Genomic DNA, 23,091 nt, shown 5'->3' with positions numbered 1-23,091 from the left:
GGAGGCAATGGACCTATAAAATCAATAATAAGATGTTCAAACGGTACCACAACAGTTGGAACTGGATATAAAGGCACTGGCTTTAAGTGACTTGGTTGATTGGGTTTTTCAGCCACCTGGCAAGCATGGCAAGTTTTTATAAAGCTGGGAACATCTCTATTTTCGGGCAATAAAAATGCCTTAAAAGCCTGGTATACATTTTCCTAACCCAAAAATGCCCAGCCACATCACCATGAGCTGTCTGCAAAATCAAACTCCGTAATGTAATAGATACCACAACCTGCCCAACACAATCATTAAATGAGGACCATTTATGGACCAACAACCCATCCTGTATGAAATATCCACCACAAAAACTTGGTATTTTCTAACTGGCAAAACACTACTAAATAACTCAGACAACTCAGGATCGCACTTTTTTAGCATGTGCTATAAAAATTTCAGGAAAGTTATTACCACAAACATCAATCTCACTCACACCAGAAGTCAAATCTGCTTTCACCACTGGGGGTGGAGGAATAGACCACATCCGGCCTCCATCCAAATTGTTGCCCAAAATTAAATCTACTACCTCAACGGGCAAAGATGGTCTCAAAGCCATGATAACAGGTCCTTGCACCAATTTTGAAAAAATTTCCATGCAAAGGAGATGAGATAATCTGCATCCCAATGCTTCAAATCAACACACAGTTACCTGTATCCGACTCAGAAGAAAAAGGTAGAATAGAATCCTGAATAAATGACACTGAAGCACCAGTATCCCGAAGTATTCTAACAGGAATTCTAAAACTACCCAATAAGGACACATGCCCTTCTGTGACAAACAGAATATAACCTACGTCAATATCTGGTCCATATTTTACATTTATACTACCCAACTCCTCATTAGACTGACCAAACGTTCTACGGGGGCCACCATAGCCACCAATTCCACATCAGAACATAAGAAAATTACAAACGAGAGGAGGCCATTCGGCCAATCAGGCTTGTTTGGGGAGAACTTAACTAATAGCTCAGAGTTGTTAAAATCTTATCTAGCTCTGATTTAAAGGAACCCAGGATTTAGCTTGCACTACACTAGCAGGAAAACTTTTCCATACTGTAAGTACATGCTGTGTAAAGAAGAATTTTCTCAAATTCAGTTTAAAATGTTCTCCCGCCAATTTCCCCTTTGGCCACGAATTCTAGTATTTAAGCTAATATTGAAGTAGTCATTTGGCTGAACAGTATCGAAACCTGTTAGAATCTTATATACCTGGATCATGTCCCCCCTTAATCTCCTTTGCTCAAGGTTAACAGATTCAACTCAGCTAACCTCTCATCATAAAACATTCCTTTCAGACCAGGAATCATTCTTGTAGCCCTACGCTGAATCTTTTCCAAGGCAGCAATGTCCTTTCTAAGGTATGGTGACCAAACCTGCACACACTATTCTAGGAGGACTCTTACCAAGGAATTGACTTAAACTCCACACCCCTAGAGCCCAAACATCCTATTGGCCTTTTTTATTGCTTCTCCACACTGATGAGAGTGGGACCTGGAAATATCAGCATACACACCGAAGTCTTTGTTGTAATCAGCTACCTTTATTTCCATGGAACCCATAAAATATCTTTACTTTATATTTGTGTTCCCTGCATGGATTACCTTAAATTTATCTATGTTAAATTTCATCTGCCAGGTATCAGCCCAGTCGCTAATTAAATCCAGATCCCGTTGTAGCCTCTCTGCTGCTAGATCAGTATCTGCTACACCACCCACCTTGGTGTCGTCTGCAAATTTAACAAATTTTAGTGTACGTATTGGTGTCAATATCATTAATGTAAATTAGGAACAATAATGGTCCTAAAATTGAACCCTGCGGTACTCCACTATGAATGCAGGCCCACTGTGACATTGTGTCTCTAATAACTACCTGCTGCTTCCTGTCCTAACCAGTTTTCGGTCCAAGCTGTTACAGTTCCTAAAATCCCTGCAGCTTTGACCTTAAGCAAGAGTCGTTTGTGGGGGACATCAAAGGCCTTCTGAAAATCTAAGTAGATCACATCGTAGGCCTTTTTGTGATCTATTTCTCTCTTAAAGATGGAGCTAACCCAGCCGGTAACATAGCCTCTGCTACAGCTGCACAGCCTACTGACTTCACTGCCCCTTGCTTACCAGATACAGGACACTCGCTTTTCCAATGGCCCAACTTCAAACAGTAATTACACGTAGGTTTAAATCCGCTGACCAAAATCTACAACTGATGATCCAGCATTACCATTACCATTCTCAACCTGGCTACCAGTATGGGTCAAACGTTCTTTTACGACTTTATGTGTTAGCATAAATTCATCCGCTAAAATAGCAGCATCAGCCACAGTATTTAACTTATGCTCATTAATATACGTTGCTTTGCGATGGTACGATGTTCTTAAACTGTTCTAAAATCATAAACTCACACAGCTCTCCAAAAGTGCTTACCCCTACAGCCGAACACCAGCAAGTAAAATGATTTGACAACTCTCTCGCAACCTCTACATAAGACTGTTTTTTCCCCTTTTCTCCATGTTCTAAACCAGTGCCTAAATGCTTCAGGATCTAATTCATGTGCCTTTATGAGTACTTCCTTTACATACGCATAAATTCTCCGGTCTGACATGGACAAAGCTACAAAAGCTTCCTGGGCTCTACCAACCAAAACCATTTGTAACAGCAAGGTACGTTCTGTAACTCCCCAACCCCGATCATCTGCTACATGTTCAAATAAAGAAAAAAAAAAACATCAAGGTCTCTCTCGTTAAATTTCAGGTATAGTTTAACCATGCTAAACAAATTTTTTCCATTGCAACCAATGCTGTTCCCAACCCAGACTGATTGGCACGCCCCACGCTAGCCTCAGAGACTTTATCCTCTGCTAATAACCTAAGCCGTTCCTTCTCCACGGCCAGTTTCTCCCATTATAACTGATGTGCTTGTTCCTGTTCTTTTACTTCCAGGTGTTTTTGTTCCAACTGTAACTCCAATAATACTGTTCAAATAATACTGAATAATGCTGTTCAAAGGTTAAGCTGATAGAAGACCGCACCCCCAAACCTAAACCCAGTGGGGTACATGCAGCCATAGGTCCGACAATTTCACTTAAAGGGATCAAATCCTTTTGTGCCAGGTTCTCATTCACACACTTCTTACGTTGCTGTTTAAGCAAACCTTTTGGTATAATCCACCCCAAAACCGTAGTGCACAACTACCTCGTACAACTGGTCCTTGCACAGCTGATCTAATCCTTCCACTGACGGAGATGCAAAACACATCTATTGTTTAAACAAGTTGACCATGTAGACAGACAAACCAAAACTGGAGCCACCTTGCTTTTTTTTAACTACTACTCCCCTCACTAAACTCAAACCAAATCTTCCATGCACCCACATGCAGCTCAACCGCAAAAATTGCAGTCTACCCACGTCCAACACACGAAACACAACAAACTAAAAAAATTAAAATAAAATAAAAACAAAACTAACTACAACCACTTCCTACAGCAGGGACTCACAACACTCTAGTGGTTACCACACAAAGTTCTCCCATGGCACTATTCTCCCAATTAACACAATCTGACAGGCACAAACAATCTCCACTTACATCGGCCAAGCCAACTCACCTCCAGAACACCTCAACCAACAACCAAATCTAGGTTTCCCCCAATCAACTTCCAACTAACATAACCAAATCTGGTGTCCCGGACAAGCCCCCAAATGTTACGCCTGCCTGGCTCCGGCTAGGGCAACATACAGTAAAGGGGAAACCATACACCAACAGGCTTTGGCAATCGTTTATTTAACTACTTCCAAAAGAAGCACTTTTCCAGGTACAAACAATAACAAAATTCAAATCAAGCCAAGTCAAAGAGGACTGGAGGAAGGAGGAAGAGAAACCAGGTACAGATCTAGGGTAAACACCATGTACCCATCTCTCTCCGTTGGCCAGGGCACCATCAGCTCATTTAACCAGGAGACAATTAATCATGTAATCAATGGCAAACACCCAGAGCTGTATGCCGACTTGGGAAAAACAAGCCATAGTAAATCAGCTGGGCTGTCACACCCAGTTTTTATAATCATTCTTCTGTTTCATGCACCATCACACGTGGCGTCAATCTTAACAAGCGGATAGGGTGGATAAAATGTTTTTTCAAGGAAATAATTACTTTATAGAGCTTAAAATCCAAAAGTGATTTTCCATGATATCCATCATACTTTTCCCAGTATATCTGTGAAGTTGGTATTCAATTTTATTTGAAGTGGTATTAAAAAAATTTTTTAAAGTACATTTTCAATTGGGTACCCCTGATTTAATGATTGGGTACCCCTGATTTCTGATAACACAGAATTTGGAAGGGAGTGTGTTATCAAGGGACTCTGCATCTACCTCCATGAGGAGGACCCAGCACACCTATTGAGGGAGTATATGGTAAGTACACCTCATGTATTGTTGAGCAGAAATTGGGTTGTGTTCAGTGTAGCATTGAGTGTTGTGCAAAGTTGATTCTGCAATAACCATCTTGTGTAAATTAGGGCTGGGTGATATGGACAAAAAAGTCCTATCTTTATATATTTTGGCTAAACGGCGTTATATTATATATTTCAATATTTCTATGAAGTGGGGAAAAAATGTATATCTGTCTACAACACAGATATAAAAATGTTGTAAAATAAAACAGGCAAATAATGGCCTGTCACTTACGTGCCATGCATTATTAAATTAAAGCATGGAGCGAGTTGGGGTCACTCGTGAATGGACCTTCACATCACTGGCTTCAACTCGAAAACATCACTTTCCATTATATGTTTCTTTAAATTAGGCATGGGGTCCTGCGATGCAGACAGTTTTTACCATCGGCAGTCACAAAGAAAAATGTGCACACGATAATTTAAAAAATAACAAGCGTATTATAAAAAAGATTGTTGGTTCAAAAATACTGTATTTTTCATGTTATGGTGAATGTAAAATGTTCTCTATTTTTAAGTAACTATTCTAAACTGCCCTTTCAAAATGTAATGTGAACTGAATGCAGATAATTAATTTTTGTATTCTAAATACATACTGCTATTACTAGTGTTCGGCTACATCCCAATTCTGGTCAGTAGTTACATTTTACTACAGTACAATTTTTTTCCTGAGTACGTGACAAATTTTCATGGCTAATGACTACTTAATACAACTTTTAATATTTATGTATTTAAGGTGAAGTTTCAATGACCATTTCGAAAACAGTGTCTTTAATGCAATATTGTGTTTTATACGGTGCTAATAGGTAAGTCATTAGGCTTGTCTGAGTCTGAATATTTGAGTCCGTACATTTCGAAATTGGGAAGGAAAACAGCAATTCAGATTGTGACTGTGTGTAAAACAGTTTGTGATATGATTTTATTTGGAAAGATCACCCACCCTAATGTGACACCATTCCAGACCAATGTCCATATTCCAAATAAAATTAATAGACGATTGTTTCCTCCAGACTGCAGACGAAGCTGTCATCCAGGCGGGCATTGAGGATACCACTGTTGGAATGTTTACCGTCAAGTACAGCGACTCAAGTGAGGTAGAAGATATTGGGATTGTCCTTGAAGGCCATGCAGTACTGCGGGGGCTACCAAACAAGGCATTTGCAACTGCCATACTATTTGGTTTTATTTACAACATGAACCTGGACTACCTTCATGAACTGAGGTATACCTTTGAGGTGATACAAAAACTTATCATGGACTTGGAAGACAGCACACTTTCTTAAAGAGCACAGGCTATAAAACTCAGACTCTCTGAGTGGGATGTTTGATTTTTTTTTTCCTCATCATTATCTGCTTTTTTTCATTCAAAGTTTTCATATAAAATTTGCAGTTTGTGGTATTTGTGAATTTCAGAAGTGTGCTGAAAGGTCATTGTACAACAGAGAGTAGATATGCAATACAAAGAAAAAGAGGAGTAGTGTATGCAGGGGCGCCGCTAAGGGGGGGAAAGTTGGGACAATTCTAAGGGCCCACGCCCTTTAGGGGCCCCCAGAGATCTGAATGGGTGTGGTAGGGGGGCCCAACCTCATATTTTGTCATAGGGCCCAAAATTGCTAGCGGCGCCCCTGAGTGTATGACGTAGGTAGCTTCTACAGTGTATTCCTCTTTGTATTACATACCTTTGTATTACATACCTACTGCAGGTACTGTGTTCAAATTAATTATATTTTTTGTGTTAGATGCCTACCCCATGTATTTCATTCTTTTTATTAATTTTATTTAGATTGATTGAGCCACCTGCAATATTTTAAAACTTATATGCTTAAAAATAATTGTAATTTTTATACACTACCGATACAGGGGAAATTAAGCAATTTATGTTGTACTTTTGAGATTCCTGAAAATAAAAAGGTTGAAGGGTCTTTGTTAAATAATTTATATTCTGGTGTGTGTGTGTGTATTATGTGCGAGCATTTGTAAGCAATTCTGTGTTTGAAGCCTGTGGTTGTGATTTTAGGTCAGTTAGCCACTATGTACAATATAGTATTATGTACAATATTCATACTACTTCATTTATATACATTAAAATTTAAAATTCAAGTTATTAAATTCTGATTGAATTTTCTATAACAAACATTATCAAGACATGTTGAACCATATGGCCCTTGCACAAAAATGACATATACTATGTTTGTTGAACATGAAAACTTTGGGTTTAAATTGCATAATAAAATCATGTTTGTCCAATGTATAATTCTAATGTATATTCTAATATAAGATTCATGTTGGCAAAACATGATTTTATTGTTTGCAAGATTCATGCTGGCAAAATTTTATTGTGTGCAACCAATGTACATATTTAAGTTATGTAAATACAGCAGACTTTTTCTTTCAGTCTACGGCTAACGTGTTTGTTGGCTAACTGCTTATAGATAAATGGCTAATGTTAATGTGTGTGCCAGTGTTCTGCCAAGTTGAGCTACCTATCCAGACGTACTATCGAGCCTTTCTGCGCATGTGCAGTTTCACCGTTTTGGGGGTTAGGGTAAGGGTTAGGGCTATAAATTAGCACTATGGTAGCCCAACTCGACAAACTAGCTCACCTTGACAGAACACCGGTGGCAAGGCAGAAAAAGGTCGTCCTATCTCTCTTAATTATTCAGTGACGTGTTTTGGACGTAACATGCAATGAACCAATCGGGATAGTGTGTCACCTTGAAAAGGGAGCAGCACATGCTGTACTGGGGACTGCTATTACAATGACACGTTTGACTGGTATAGAGTCACTGGAGTGCCATAAAAAAGAATAAATCTGTAAACGTACAAGGAAATAAATGTTGAATAAGAAAGTGAAATAAATACAAATATAATAATCAGAAAATTAATGCTTTTCTTTATTGTTTTTGCTTTTAATTTTACCGGATTGCTTTTAATTTTACAGTTTTGCTTTTGCCATATTGTTCTTCATTTTACAAGATTGCTTTTACCATAATGTCACGGCTCCCGGGCGTGGATAGCTGGAGAGCTGCAAATTAGGCTCCACACAGGAGCACTATAAAGGCGGATAGTACGCAACACACATCGCGAAGTGTGCAATACTGAGCGGTTTATTGTCTCGTGCCATTCCCTCATTTCTTGCCTTGTCCGTCTGCCTTTTGTGTGCTCCTCACCCTGCCTGCCTTCCTTTCCCAGACCAAACCCCGATTCTGAGTCTCCCATCCTGTCTGCCCTGCCTGCCCCTGGACTTTGCGTCTCCCCTTCCTCTTGTCTCCGTGTACCGTGCCTGCATGCAGGACAGACCACCCCGGCTTTCGACCCCAGCTCTCACCCATGACTACGCTCCTCGTCTTTCCCCTTTAAATACCGTTGCCTGCCCGATCTAATAAAGATCATTCTGTCCCACAATTCTGGGTCCGTGTTTCCCTTCAGGGGGTCACCTGACACATAATGCTTTTAATTTTGCGGCATTACTTTTAATAAAGGGACAAGCTGTCAATCAACTGGCTTTGGGCAGGCATTCCTGTCCAACTGAGTAGTCAGTTCCAGCACACTCCTGCTTTGGACTTTTCCGATTTCGAATTTTGTGCTCAAATCAAAAGTGAAAAAAAGTTGCTCACATTCTATTTTGTTTCTTTTTTCATCTTACACAAGAGGTTTTTCTTCTGGGCGTAGGCTCCGAGGAAAGGGAGAGGGAGGGTGGCAACAGTGACCAGTGAAAGCTTTACTGTAGTTGTGAAACTTTATTTATAGCACTGTTGGCTAGATATAATTTTTCTTGTTTTTTGTTTGTGTTTATTTTTCATACATGTACAGAATACTGTATACATTTTCTTTTTATGTACTCCAATGTGTGGAAGTTACTTTATGTGTGTGAATAAAAATGGTTACAATTTCCTTGGCAGTATGAGTGCAGTGTGTGATGCTGCTCTTACTGTAAAATCCTTTTTTTCAGTTTTATACATAATTGTATTCTGTTAGCTAGACCTCTGCCATAGTAACAAAACATCTAGGCATTTAGACTTGCAGTGCTCACACAATGCCAAAGGGACGATGCATTTTGGGGGCACTGACTATTTATATGAGAAAGGAATTTAGTTTTGACACATGGGTAAACTGTTTTGGGAGAGATATGAGCTTTAGCAGCTGATCCATGGTGTTGTGCTGAACCATCCAGGTTATTTTGGCAAAAGCACTAAGTGAATGCAAATGAGCCAAAGCAACTGAGAAAGATTTTTTTAATTTCGATGGTACCGACTCTTTATATGGGAAAGGAATCTAGTTTTGAAGCATGTGTGAACAGTTTTTGGAGAGATATGAACTTTTGCTAATGAGCTGTAATGTTGCGCAGAACTGTAAGACTGTTTGGCCAAATGATCTTATAGTTTTAAGAATGTAATATCTGTTTCAAGAAATGAGCCAAACCAACGGAGAAAACCTGTAATAGCAAAGTGGATTTGGACTTATCCAGAAATGTTACTTCCACTTTGCGTTAGATCTTAGAAACTATCCGACACAGCTGGGTACGATCGGGAAAGAACACGTGGGTAAGCAGGGGGCGTGGTTACACATGAGGAGCCGACGAGCAGGGCATGACAGTGTGGATGTCATTTATTTTAAATAATGATAAAATAATTTCAAATAAATTATAAGCTTACACATCCACATTCACTTTTTTATCTCCTTTAATTTATGATGTCACTGTATTTTGCATTTCACAAATGTCAGCCATCATAGGCAGGATACCAGCAAAGAACATCTTGGAATGTAGTGTCCAAAACTGGTGTCTTCTTTCACTGCTAATTCCCTATATAGGGAATACTGAGTGACTGAACCATTTCAGCCAGGATGTCTTGACCAAAACTGCTCTTTATTCTTCACTGTAAAACCTGCAGCCTTCAACATGAACAATGTGTCATTAATAAAACAATGGGTGCTTTGTATCTGCTGTCACGTGGTGGAAATAATAAGCATGAAATGTAAGAAATCTTTTAAATAGAGTGTAAAATCCCATCAGGTCCCTTCATACTTCATTAAGGAGACTGTCATAACAATAGGAATGCAGAATTTTAAGGTAACTGGATTGGACATTATTCATACAAATAATTATACACAAGAATATATGAATTGAATTTAATAGTGCATTCAGTTTGAACTCTGATTAAAACCCATGCTGGAGCCCTGAGCCCCTTCCCTTCATATTAAACTGAAATACAGAAATCACATGGCTAAAGTAACATTTTCCATTGTAAAAACAGGAACTTGTTCACATGTAGTAAAGACGACTTGTTGTAGAAGCCTGTGTTTTGGTTTCAAGCTGGGATTTCTCTTGGCATTCAAAACTCTAAGCTGGGGTACAAAGTTCTTTATCTCCAGCTTGGTAGAGAAATAGCACATTATTATGAGACGAGCCTGTATTACATGCATTCAGCCAGGTTTTTGGTATACTTACGCAACCTATATGCATCTAAGCACCTGGAATGCTCCAAAGAAAAGAACATTTGATATACCCACACAGACCAAATGCTTCTCATTTTTACCATTTCATCAACTGTGGCTGGATGTTCTATGTATCAAAGGGAATTTTGCTCTGGTATGACAGAGTGAAAGGCAGGAAAGTGATGCTCCTTCTGCTATATAGGGTCCTTTTCTAATACAAAACATCTCCCTTTTCCTAAAACAGCTGGTGTGTGGTGTCATGCAAGGATGCAATGAATAACCATCTGTATTGTCTAATTCTGCAGCAGATCAAGTGAGGGGACTGAATGTATTGTATGACAGGCGGGTCCCACTGCTCTTCGGAATACCCCAGATTCAGAATCCTCTTCAGGCTGAAACTGTGTTTGTGTGATGTCATGCATAAATTACTTCCACGTGGCTGGTGCCTGTCGCTGGCTACAACCTCTGGAGCCCTTGGACCCCAGGGACTGTCCTGAACGACTCCTAAGGTCTCGCTCCATACTTTCACTTTGCGCCTGCTCCTCATCGTACCTGCAGTATGAGGAGGAGAATAGTGGCAGAGAGTCAGAAGATGGGATTTGTTAAGAACAGCATCTACGTCAAAAGTTTCCACTTCCCTCAGAATAGCACAGAAATTACAATGATAAGAGATAGCAGCCAAAGAACAAAGACTTTAGACAAACTTCAGCCCATTTCTTGGGAGTTTGTGTGCTTAGAGGATTTTTATTAAAATATGACATCTGCCACCTTTAACTATCCTACAGCTATGGTACAAACAAAATATAGTACCAGAACATCGAGTGTGAAAGGAAGTGGCTAAATGGAGTCAGTACGGAGAATAACTCACAGGACTTGGTAGTAACCAAGAGCCTCCTTGGGTGGACTTCGATTCCATCGACAGTCTGGCATCTCTCCATTGGGAGTTACAATGTTCAGAGTGTCATTCATAAGGTTGTACTTCAAAATCCGATCATTTGCAGTGCTGGAGGTCAGTGATGGAGAAGCATTCACCTGTTGCAAAACTTGAATGAGTCACTGCCACACAAATGAGATTATACCACATATGAACAACTTACTTCCAAATCAGTTGCCGATTATTTGCTACAGGTGGCAACATTTTATGTGCCAATAAATATAATCAACAGAACTGGGCCGGTGCATAGATGTTTTGCCTCACACCACTCAAGCTGGGGGTTCAAATCTCACCTCCAATCTGTTTGTGTGCATGTTTTCCCTGTGATATGCAGGTTTCCTTCAGTTTCACCCAATAGTCCAAAGACAAGTAGTTAAGCTACTTGGTCTCTCTAAATTGTCATAAGATTCTGTGTGACTTTGTGCATGCATTTGGACTGGCCTGGCACCCCATCTTAGGGTATATCCCAGTCTTGTGCCCTATACAACTTAGAACAGACTCCAGACCCCACACAATCCTGACTAGGATAAGCAGATAAAAGATGGATGGAGTTGGATCAACAGTAACTAGCAGAATCTAAGGTTCTTATAAATCATGTGATGCTCCTATTGTATGAAATGAGTCATGATAGTACACAAGGAAGATACCGCTCACCTCTATAAGCCAAGGTTTCAACTTGTCGTCGATGATGATGTCATACCCGTAGCACTCAAAACAGTGCTTGTCATTGTTCATGACAGGCTATTGAGGAAGAAAGTCAGTCTTATGTAACCATACAATTATACTGAGACACACAAATGAAGAAATAATATATGAGAGTGGAGCAAGTTGGAACATGGGGTTTGTTGAAACATTAACATTTTAACACAAAGTAATTATCCATTTCATAAAGTGCTGCTAACCAAGGATAGACAACAATAATATCCATCCACCATATTTGTTTCTAGAATGAATACTGGTGGTTGGCCACAGAAGAATGGTTTATATATGTTCTGACACTTGGAGTAAATGTTGTTCAATGACGATAATGTCAATGAATATCATTTATTTTTTACACTCTAGTACTAAGCTAAAATGAGATCAAACAGATATGTAATTAAAAGCACCACTTTGTGTAGTATACATACAAAGTCACATAGCTGATAGGGGCTAGCTGGAACATTAGAGGAGGGTTAGTTCCAAACAACTTTATTAAAGAGGTCTGCCAAGTCTAAGGTGATATTACACTTGAATACACAGAGGAACAAGACAGTGATTTCAAGGATGTATCTCATGTCCAGGGGAGGTACATGTGATGAGGAAGAAGAGTCTGAAACTGATTGGTTCAATGTTATTCCACACTTGACTGATAATATTGATGGAGACTTTGTGTGATTCCTTTTCAAAAGATCCAGTATTACTACACTGGCAAGGTTTCTCGCCTTACTGAGAAAGGTGAAGTTGAAACTAAGTTCAAGTTGCAGTCAAAAGAAATGACATTTTGAGGACATCTCTTTTCATGGGAAAAATGATGTGGTATTCAAGCCACCAAAACCAACTAGTACTGTAGGCACCAAGCGTTGTACCCAAAAGCTGGTATTTCCTCTTGATTTGTCCCCTTGCCATCCAAAGTAATAACGTCTGGGATCAACAAGATGATGGGCAATAATGAACTAAATTACATTAAATCTATTTATATATTCATATGTATTAATAATGGCTTGTCAATACTTTCTTCAGCCATGACCTGAATTATAACAGCTGTTCCAATTAACCCTAATGATGGGGTCATATGTAACGCCCAAGATAATTTTGCTTGAGGTGGATCATATAGAGTATAATCAAAGAATCTAGAAACATTAAATGCAACATTTATAAACTTAGATATGTGTAATTGAAATCGTACAGACAATTTTTAAATAAATCATGTTCATGTAATAGGGACGTATTACTTGAAAATGTTCCAACTAATCCCACTCTCCCCTACTAGGTAAATGTTTATGTGTTTGAATGCAACTGATTCTGTGCATTACAGTTCATTCCGCACCTGTGGGTTTTACTTACTGCAACAGCCTTCAATGACTGTACCATAATCCATTGAATCTGGTCGAACAGCTGGTTGGTCACCTCCTTTCCCCGTGTGCTTTCCAAGTAGAGTCGAAGGTTATTGACCGTCCACTTACCACCATGTATGTGATTGTAGTCATCCTGAAACACCCCATGGAATTATACACATGCAAACATACACAGGCTTCTAATAGTGAATTTTTGAGTCTCATAAAAACACACCTACCCCATGTTTCTGGATGGCCACATTAGTGAGGTGCACAAACATGTTGTCAAGTTCACTAGTGCTGGGTGTGTATTTCACTGTGCAAAACCGGCAAAATCCCAATTTGTACCTAAAAATTAAAATAGAAATAGATATGGGCATACTAACATGATATCTCCAAAATGCAAGCAAAATACTCTGATATGCACAAATTCTGTGACCAATTTATCTATAATTCAACCACAGTATTACTGATCCAGGAATATTTATATTGCAAGACATAAGTATATCATTCATCTCTCATGAACACAAGCATTGATGATTTAACTGGTGTGTAAGTCACCAATATTGCTGCAGTATTTTGGTTAAGTTTAGCTCAAACTCTCACATGTAGCACTTGAGGGGACGGTATGTGGTCACCAGCACATAGAGACGAAGATCAAACTTCTTTCCTCCAATCAATAGTGGATTATCAATGTACAAAGAAATGACATATGCCTCTTTGCCACTAGAGGCTGCCAGAAACCTGTAAAGAGAAAGATAATGACAATGCAAATGTAATTGCTGGATCAAGCACAAAGACCACAAGCACAAGCAAAGTGCAACATAGATGCAGACACAGTTCTACTCCTGGTGACCATACATGAATGCCAGATTAGAAGCAACATTCCCTTTTATAAAAAGCAAATGCTACCCTGGCTTAAACCACAAAAGGGAAGGTATTTCCAGAATTTGCGTATGCAGGTTTTTGCTACAACTCCCTGATTAGATTACTGATTAGAGGACTAATTGGCTGAAGAGTCCTCACAGCTAGGTTTGAACAGCTGACCTAAAGGTTACCCCAAAAACTTGCATACACACTGGCCTATCCAGACAAGATTGCCCACCCCCACCCACATTATGCTCCAAACTTTTACAGTAGACCACCACTATTCCCCGGATAGACCCACGTGGAGGTGCGGCTGTCACGTGACCACTTCTTAATCTGGGAAAGCTTGTTGATCAAAAAGATTCCTTTGCCCTGAGCTTTCCCACATGGCTTCATAATCCAGGTACTGGATGGGTTTTTCCGAAACTCCTCCACAAACAAATTGTAGTCTGCAGGAAGCATGAAGGTTACTGGCACAAAATCTGCAAATGAGGATAAACAGCAGGAAGCAACTTGTTAGTTCTTCATCGTTGTTATTCAATCATGCTTTACCAATTATCATTGTAAATGCATGAGTGTATCTAGTTATATTTATTAACATCTACTAAGAAGCCAGTCCTTGACTAGAAATTGTAGAGAACAAGGTAACGACATAGGGCTCAAAACACAGGCTTGTAACCTGCAAATGGAAAAAAAATCATTAACTAATGAATTAAATGTGAAGTAGCATCCACATGCACTGTTAACATTTGAACAGTATGTGTGTCCTGACAAATTAAAGACATGTTACCTAAGTAGAGGTATTTGCCCTTTTCATCCTTCTCTGCCAATGGACTCCCTTCTTTCTCCAGCTCCTTTCTATACCGTTTTATGTTTTTGACCATTAAGTCTTTCCTTGTCAGTTCATAATGGTTGGGAAAGTGGTTGACCATCTGATCATCTGACAGACGGTAACCAGTGTCCACACTGAAGACATTCCTTATGGTCTGTACACTCATCCTGTAAAGTCAAATTCAGGACACGTGCTCTTCACAACGCACAACAGGACTGGATGCCTACAAATATCAGATGATGTCATACTATAACAATTACTACGACTGACTTTCCAGTTAGCTTAAAAAAAAGATATGCTGATTCTATTTTTTTCCACTAGTAAAACTGCAACAAAACCACACGCAAGGAAAATGGTCTTCAAATGACAAGGACAGATTACCAATAAAAGTTCCAGTCTTCGTTTTCGGACACTTGCACCCATCCTCGCTTTTCGAAGTTATTGATCAAAACGGATTTCTCTATGTCAGTCACCCATTTTACCTTACCAGCCATGGCAGCTCCTCAAACAGAAAGAATCCACTTTCATTTCAACAGACACTTTGAAATCGCTTCTCAAACAGAGAACGAGCAGCGGTACTGTGAACTGGAGCTTTTTAGCAAATTATGCTTGCTAGTTAAGCTTCTCGCCGGAACTGCAAATCGGTAACTGTTGTATATTGTAATAATAAATATCTAGCAATATATTTTTCATAGAATATACGGATTTATTACGCACAACCACTCGTGAGCACTGTATTTTATTAGCCTACATAGCTAAATACCCACCAAAGGTTATCCACTAAGATTATACGCATCCAATGGTGGTTTTAAAATAAAAAGCTACCTGGTGACAACACATAACATTTACGATGGTTTCTAATTATTATCTTCTACTGCTACTCATGCACAGATTTATTTGACCATTGAAGGCACCCGACTGCGAGCACCAACAATTCATTTCCGGGTGGAAACCATAGAAACCGCAGACTCGCTCTTATAGTTGTGTGCACACACACCCATCAAACATTCCCTCGTGTAATATTCTCCCAAGACTTTAATGTTTTAGCTAGAAAAATATAGAAAGTACTCCTTCGCAATTACGCCAGGTTTATTGGAGAGATATTTTAATAATTTGGCAATTCGCTTTCATTACATCGATTGCGAATATCAATTTGATAGAAAAACTTGCTACACATAGACCAACCAAGTCCAGGGGGGAGTTTTTCGTACGTGGATTACTCGTTTAGCCGGATGTAATCGCTGAGGATTTGGCATGATCGTGGATCTGTCGGTTTTTCGAAACTCTTGCTGGATGTGTTGTCATAGCAGCACATCTCAAACCTGGGGCCTGTACTACGAAGCAGGGTTACTGGCTTATCGGGGTAACTTGTCGGATTTAAGGTAGTCTGGGCAAAATGTAAGTGAACGAATATTAAGTCGATTTAAACTGTGGTACCTTAAATCCGACAAGTTACTCCGATAAGACAGTAACCCCGCTTCGTAGTACAGGTCACAGGCCACTGCTCGGAGCAGGTTAGTTCTATGTAAACAATGATTTTTCACACATTTAATCAGTGTCCATGCATGGGAATCTGTTCAGTCATGGCCTCGCCATGGATGAGCGACCAACTGCAGTCGATGCACAAATAATAAGAAGTGAATTTCAAATTGAGAGAGTTCTGCGCGACAGGCAAGATTCTTTGTTGTTGCCGAATGACATGGGCATCTTAGTGGGTGGAAAAGTGGGACTGTCTTACCAGGGCCCCAAGTCGGGTGAGGGCCATTGAGAAGTCTGGAATTTCATTTTTCTTTCAGTATTACTATCATAAATAAAGGTCACAATGAATGTTGCTAACTAATGTAAATTGAATGTTTTGCTTGAATAAATCGGTTGAATAATGTACTGAGTTTTGTATCCCACATACTGTATATAGTGTCTAAGGACAGGCCACCCCTTACTCCTTGCAAAAAAACAGAAATGGTTTAGTCTGCCTTCAGCGGGCTTTTTAACTAGACTCACTTTACTTTTCGTTCCATTCCTTCTGCTAGAGTGTGCATTGTAGCTTTCCAGTTGACAATGCCATTGACCAAGAAAGCGAGGTTGTCAGAAAAGAAAGACGGGAACGAGAGAAAAAGCAAAATGAGAGAAAGCAACTACTGACAAACTTCTTTTCCAAGAAAGGTGAGCATAAATGTGAAAACAACCTACATGAAATGAAATCCCATGGGTATAAACCGTCTGAATACTACCGCGATTGTCAGTGCTAAAAACCGCGTGACAATTGAAAGAACGTCTAATACATTCTCAAGTGATGCCTTTGTTACATCTGTAATCTGAGGTAAAGCCTAAATAAATTGTTGTTTGCATACCACACCATTGAAATAGTACTACTGTAATTTGAAAATTAGATTCATATAGACCTGGGGTGCCCAATACGTCGATTGCGAGCGACCAGTAGATTGCAAAGGTAGTGCAGGTAGATCGCGCGACATTAAAAAATATATTTTAGATGTCAACCCTTTTGGCATTCGCCCCTTGATTGACGTAACGGGTGGACAGTCCGCTTTTGCTTAAAACTGTTATATTAGGTTACCGAAACAAAACGCGTATGTATTGCGAGCTAATGCAGATATCCAGCAAGCAATGAAAGTGTAAAAAGGGATATGAAAAATGAGTGGGGGAACCGGACAAAGTTATACGCCATAAATCTATTGAATTGTATTGTGCTGTAAGGGTTCATGCAATGACGCCATGTACGGTGTGTTTTTATATATATATATATATATATATATATATATATATATATATATATATATATATATATATATATATATATATATATATATATATATATAATTAAAAGAATGCATTTTGTATTTAGGTAGATCTTTTTGACCCGCTCAATATAAAAGTAGCTCCCACGCTACTAAATATAGAACTAGGAGTGAAGCCAGTTCTTCTGTGCCACTATGAAAAGTAAGAAAATCTTTCAGAATTTATTTATTATAACAGCCTGCAGAAATGTCCAAACTGTTACTTTTCAGAAAAAGGGGGGAAAACGTTTCAATGTTGATAGGAATTCCGGCTCTTTTCAATGAGCCGGATCATTTGGCTGAGTAATAAGAGCCGGCCAGGGGCGGAAATTGGGGGACGGAGAGGCGAACAACACACTCTATAGTGAGCTTTCTTTTTTTAGTAACAAAACGCACAGATCAAATGTCCAGCATAATCCAACTGCTGTTGGTAAAATTCGCCGATCGGGGGGAGGAGGGTATTTTAAACCACATTTTAACCAAAATTGTTATATACTCCCTATATATATATATATATATATATATATATATATATATATATATATATATATATATATATATATATATATATATATATATATATATATATATATATAAAAAGCAAAATATAACAATTTTCTTTAAAATGTGGTTTAAAATACCCTCCTCCACCCGATCGGTGAAATTAAATTCTGCACAAATGAGGACCCACAGAAAGGAGATGTTATATGCAGAGTATATGAAGGTAGAGATGCTTTCTTCAAATAACCCTGTGATTCTCGAATAATTGGGGTATACTCTGTGAACACAAAAAACTCTCACAATGAAATCTTACAAAAGCATCAACTTAAAAGAAGGGCAATACTGATTGAACGGAGACACCAGAAAATTATATTTATGGCCATTCTGCATGACCTATAAACAGGAAGAGCATGTCAGACTCAGTTCTATATCTATATATTGCAGGGTACCCATCAGGTGACATGCTAGACTAATGCCAAGTGTAATAGTGTCAATAGCTGTGTATATTTATCATGTATTGTGTTGTCATTGTGTTCAGTAATGTTAGATGTAGTACTTAACATTATCTGTTGTAAATAATGTGCGTATGTGCACCCACCCCGTGGTTTGTAAGTAGTCAGGGCAGCCAACATGATGGGCAGTGTGTATGTGTTGTAAGAGTGACTGGTATATATCAGACAAAGCCATTTCTGTGCTTTACCTGCAGTTATCTGGCCTCATTAGTATTACCATGCTGTTGCCATGTCCAGTACCCGCACCACAATATTAATAACATCTACATGTCTTGTACAGGTACATAATCTGCATTAAGTTCAATGTTCCAGATGTGGTGGGTGTAGTTGCATGTAGTCACATATATTAAAAATCCAGTTTCGTCAACTTCTTCCTGAATTACAGGTAATATTGGATTGTGCTTTACAAAATGGAGAAATCAGGCTTTGTAGTGGTGGAATTCAAAGATTGAGGAAGCTGTCCAAGTCGTTCTAAATTCATGGCTGGAAGAAAACGAAGGGGTGAGTATTATAACTAGCCTATTGATTTTTGTACAAGTAAATTATATTAGGCTGTACTGTTAGTAAAGGTGCAGAGGGTAAGCACTTTCTGAAAGTACTGAGTGTGATAATAACTACATTCCATAATAAAGTAACTACATTTCATAATCAATAGTCAAACTCTGTAATGAATACTGCATCTCAACTGTTTTAGGAGCTGTATGCATGCTTTCCATCTTTCAAAGCCACAGGGAAAGTGAAGAAGAGAGAGCTGCCAGACAAGCAGAACTGGTCGAAATACAGAATCAGGGAGTTCCCCAAATCCTACACTGGTAAATAATATACAAAAATCTAAATAGATCTAACAGTGTTAAATTTGTACAACAGTGGTGTCTGGCAAATAAAGCCGGTGGGGCACAATAAACACAGGGTCGCTAACTCTCAAGCGTCTGGTGTGACACTCACACTATCAGACGGTCATGCCAGTGATCTTACGGCAAATATTATTCCAAACCTAAAATTAGCTATGGCTAAAGTGTTGGGGGTTGTTTGCAAACCCTATACTATTTACAAGTTAATAAAACTGTTACATGCATGTAAATGCATGAGCGGACTTATCTCGAATTGAAAATCTCATGCCAGCCAGCTGAGCCAAGTTGGTGACACTGTAAACACTAACATGTAAAGACCTTGCTCAGTGTATCCTAATACAAGTGCACCTCAACAATTATGTCACAAGCACATATTAATGTAACAGGGGCAAGAGTAAGTGGAGACAGAGTGGCGCTATCAATAACAGCATTTGAGCTCACAGAACTGGTATACAGTATTACCCTGTTATACCACATCGAATTACAAATCCTAACGTATTAAGCAGTAAATGATCACTGTTAAAACGCATTCAAAGCAACATTTCAGATCAGGGAAACCTATTTCTTTAAGGTCCTTAACTTAGTCAAAACAACCTTGCAATAATGCAAAACTGACTCGTTATTATTCTACCAAGAACATACCTGTACTCTGTACTTTGTTGATTGCGAAGGTCAATCACAAGTTTGTCAGCGACATCAATCTGAGCTATATTAGATTAGACTTGCTTAGTAAAGCTAACGGCATTTTCTACATCCAACATGCTGCTTTCGTGTTTGGCCAGTTGTTCCAAAGATGTCTCTCATCCTAGAATCCTGTGGTGGTATAAGTGGTGTCCGATCTCCTCCAAAGAGCAAGCAAGGAAAGCATAAGAGTGCTGTTTTTATTTTGAACCACTCCGAATTGGAGGATCGGTTTTTGACTTTTCTAGGTTGAGTGATGTTAAAATCCTCCGGCTGGTGTGGTCCCAAACGTTTAATCTCTAATTTTTGATTTTAATGGCAAAATAAGCTACTAAATCTAACTTTTAAGAAACTGTCCACTCGATTGATTATATTAACCTGCTAACATTACTGCTAGCTGTTGCTTGAAAAGACCAATGACAACGTCTTGACCTACGTCAAATAGATTAGCGTTACATTTTATTGGCTGCTCTCATCACGGGCCATCCTGATCATGCCCCCCACAGCTCATTATTGAAAGCACGTTGAACATGCGCATATAGATTTCAGCTGTTCACTTGCTTAGACAAACGCTGACGGGGCGGCCCCATGCACACCAATGGAAGTCCTGACTTTGATGCAACAGGTAGAGCAACATATTTGGAATGCATGACAGTGCTACCATTGTTATATGTAATAAATGCACAACAATATTAGTTGCGAAGAAATATATTGTTAGATTACTGAAGTATTTAGATTAAAATTACATGAACATTTTTATAAAGCAAGACAAATACAAAATTGTATTTTGTAATTTGTATTTAACAAAGACTTTTAAAATAAATGTATCAGAAATACTACCCATCCCTACTAAAAAAAAAACACGATATTATCACTTCTAAAAAATCTTCTAAACAACTCATCTCCCCTGATTATAAGCCCGTATGGGTGGCACACAAGAACAAAAATGAGTGGCCCATATCTGCCCCATCTTAAAATGTACTCAAGGACTCATATGAGGACCATAAGAACCACCCCAAATTTATCCACCATCATGGGACAGACTGACCAATATGGACCTCAAGGCCTTTTGTCTTTTTTTCAGAACCTTGCTCTTTTGTGCTTTTCTTTGGATTTTATTAGCTTTAGAGTGTAGAAGAAGTCTCCAGAGTGGTATAAAAGGTATTTTAATGGGAGGGAAGGGGTTGTCGATGTAAGATCGTTTTAAATAGAAGTGCTGGCCTTGTGGTTAAGAAGACATGAACAATTGCAACCTGCTTTTTAACAGTAAATTGCGACTGTTTAATAATTTCCCCCAAGACTGGTATCAGAAAAATAGAAAAGGTCCATGCTGGCCAGAGTTGTTTAAAAGTAAATAAGGAATTTACTCTCTGAATTCTGTGACAGGTTTCAGATTGTGTCCTGATGAAGCTGGATACAATAATTGAAAATCAAAGACAGCACACATCTCTCCTTCAAAGGCTGCTCATATCAGGAATACAGGATGAGCTGGAAGATGTTCTGCCCTCTGCAGCTGATACAGTAGAGGAACTTAATAGTCTCTGCTCTAAAGCAACCTCAGATAAGGAGTTTAGAAGAAAAATAGTGAGTTTGATAGTTATTGTCATGCCCGGCTCGTACGATCCTCGTGTGTGCCACGCCCCCCTGATTATCCACGTGTGCTTCCCTAACCATACCCAGCTGTACCCTGTTGTTTTGCCCTGTCTTTGTTCTATTTCAGGCTATGTCTTGTCCTGCCTTTTGTCTGTCATTGATGTTACCTAATGTTGTTAGATGTTAGTGATGTCCTGTTCTTCCCGTAACTGTCTCCCCGCTAATAAACCCCCCGTTTTCCCCGTATTCTGCCTGCCTGCCTCGTCCTTCCCTGCCTCCTGCCCACCTACCTGCCCGTCCTCGCCCGCGATACCTGACAGTTATAGTGTTCAGTGTGGTGCATCCTTCATTAATACCAAGTATTTGGTATTTGTATAAGTAAAAAGCATACAATGTTAGACAGATATAAGCTAGAACATAATAGAACACCTAACAACAAGATGACTGATGAATTTTCAACAAGCAAAATAGACTCAAAGTAAATTTAAACTATATTTATAAACGCAGAAACACGCAATGAACAAAAGAGAGTTCACAAGGAAACATAGCTAACGATAGACAGAACCAAACTGTTACAAAAATTTTTTTGATTAAATTTTTTATTTGTTTGCAGATCATATACCCAAGTTCTCTTGGGGGTAATGGGTTAAAAGCCCACACAAGAAATCTGATGAAGAAGGTGGCCAGCAACAAAATGTGGTCCAGGCATTCATTTAAAGGACAACGAGGGAAAACTACCACTACAGGATCTGGAAATAATCAACCTCTTCAGTAAGATATACATTGACACCATTTTAAAATGTAAACATCTGTCAATTGGACTCCTTTAATACAATAAAAAATTAGTAATACTATAAGTATTACTGTCCTTCTAATTTGTCGTGTCGTTGGAGTTTACTGTTTTCAGTACTTTTATTGTCATTAATTTTGTTTTATTCTTTGTGAAGCGACCTTGAATGTTAAAAATAAAACATGTAAAACCCTTATTATAATAAGAGAGGCAATTTAGTTTTTCATATATTTAAAAGTTTGTGTTCTACTTCAGGAGCCCACCAGAGGCACAATCAGAAGGTCACAGCCTCTGCAATTGAAGATGCTGTTGCTGACTTGTTACGGTACACCTCAAAAGGTGGAGATAAACACAAGGTAAACATTTAAATGACATTTCATATTCAGTGCCCTTATTGCATGCCAACCTATTATTATTACTTTTTTTTCAGTGAATTTTCTATTTGCATACAAAGTGTATAATTGTACAAATTTGTAGACTTGTAAAGACAGTTCCCACATAATTATTTAGTTTTAGTTAGCAGTAATTAATGGATTGGGATCAAACATTCCATAAATGTTTTTGTTGCAGGGCAGTTTCTGAAGCAAGGAAGGAATATCTGGCCATCAATACTGATGACGACTCAGAATGAAATTTGCACAAAAAGACCTTTAAAATGTGATGTCTTAGTATTTGTTGTATTTTTATTAATGCCATTTGTTAAATTAGAAACTTTAAAGAAAATTATGTTTATAAATGTTTATAAAATATATACAAACCAGTTGACATTTTTATATATA

The 23,091-nt window shown here is 38.7% G+C and overlaps 1 protein-coding gene and 1 long non-coding RNA gene across 6 annotated transcripts; one reads left to right on the top strand and one right to left on the bottom strand.

Moving 5' to 3' along the window:
* Nucleotides 1–9,151: 9,151 nt before the first annotated feature.
* On the bottom strand, nt 9,152–15,542 carry ttll1 (tubulin tyrosine ligase-like family, member 1). 5 transcript variants are annotated; one of them, XM_049006550.1, is made up of 10 exons: nt 15,357–15,539; nt 14,971–15,091; nt 14,548–14,756; nt 14,059–14,239; nt 13,497–13,634; nt 13,130–13,238; nt 12,901–13,044; nt 11,512–11,598; nt 10,792–10,955; nt 9,152–10,475 (listed from the first exon to the last, which is right to left on the bottom strand). In XM_049006550.1, the coding sequence occupies exons 2-10, from the start codon at nt 15,081–15,083 to the stop codon at nt 10,349–10,351; spliced, it is 1,272 nt and encodes a 423-aa protein (XP_048862507.1). In that variant the 5' UTR covers nt 15,084–15,091; nt 15,357–15,539; the 3' UTR covers nt 9,152–10,348. The 5 variants fall into 5 exon arrangements, 3 of the variants coding, with proteins under 3 accessions (XP_048862507.1, XP_048862506.1, XP_048862508.1); XM_049006549.1 differs by having other exon boundaries at nt 14,971–15,088; XM_049006551.1 differs by lacking the exon at nt 14,971–15,091 and having other exon boundaries at nt 15,357–15,541.
* Nucleotides 15,543–16,622: 1,080 nt separating this feature from the next.
* On the top strand, nt 16,623–23,025 carry LOC125738065 (uncharacterized). The gene is made up of 7 exons (XR_007396688.1): nt 16,623–16,752; nt 18,783–18,898; nt 19,123–19,209; nt 21,316–21,513; nt 22,136–22,293; nt 22,568–22,668; nt 22,883–23,025. It is a non-coding gene; the product is annotated as an uncharacterized LOC125738065 (long non-coding RNA).
* The last annotated feature ends 66 nt before the right edge of the window (nt 23,026–23,091 follow it).

This window comes from Brienomyrus brachyistius, chromosome 3 (assembly GCF_023856365.1).
Source record: "Brienomyrus brachyistius isolate T26 chromosome 3, BBRACH_0.4, whole genome shotgun sequence".
Lineage (NCBI taxonomy): Eukaryota > Metazoa > Chordata > Actinopteri > Osteoglossiformes > Mormyridae > Brienomyrus > Brienomyrus brachyistius.
Note: the sequence above shows the minus strand (reverse complement) of the source record. Positions and strands in the feature narration are given on the sequence as shown.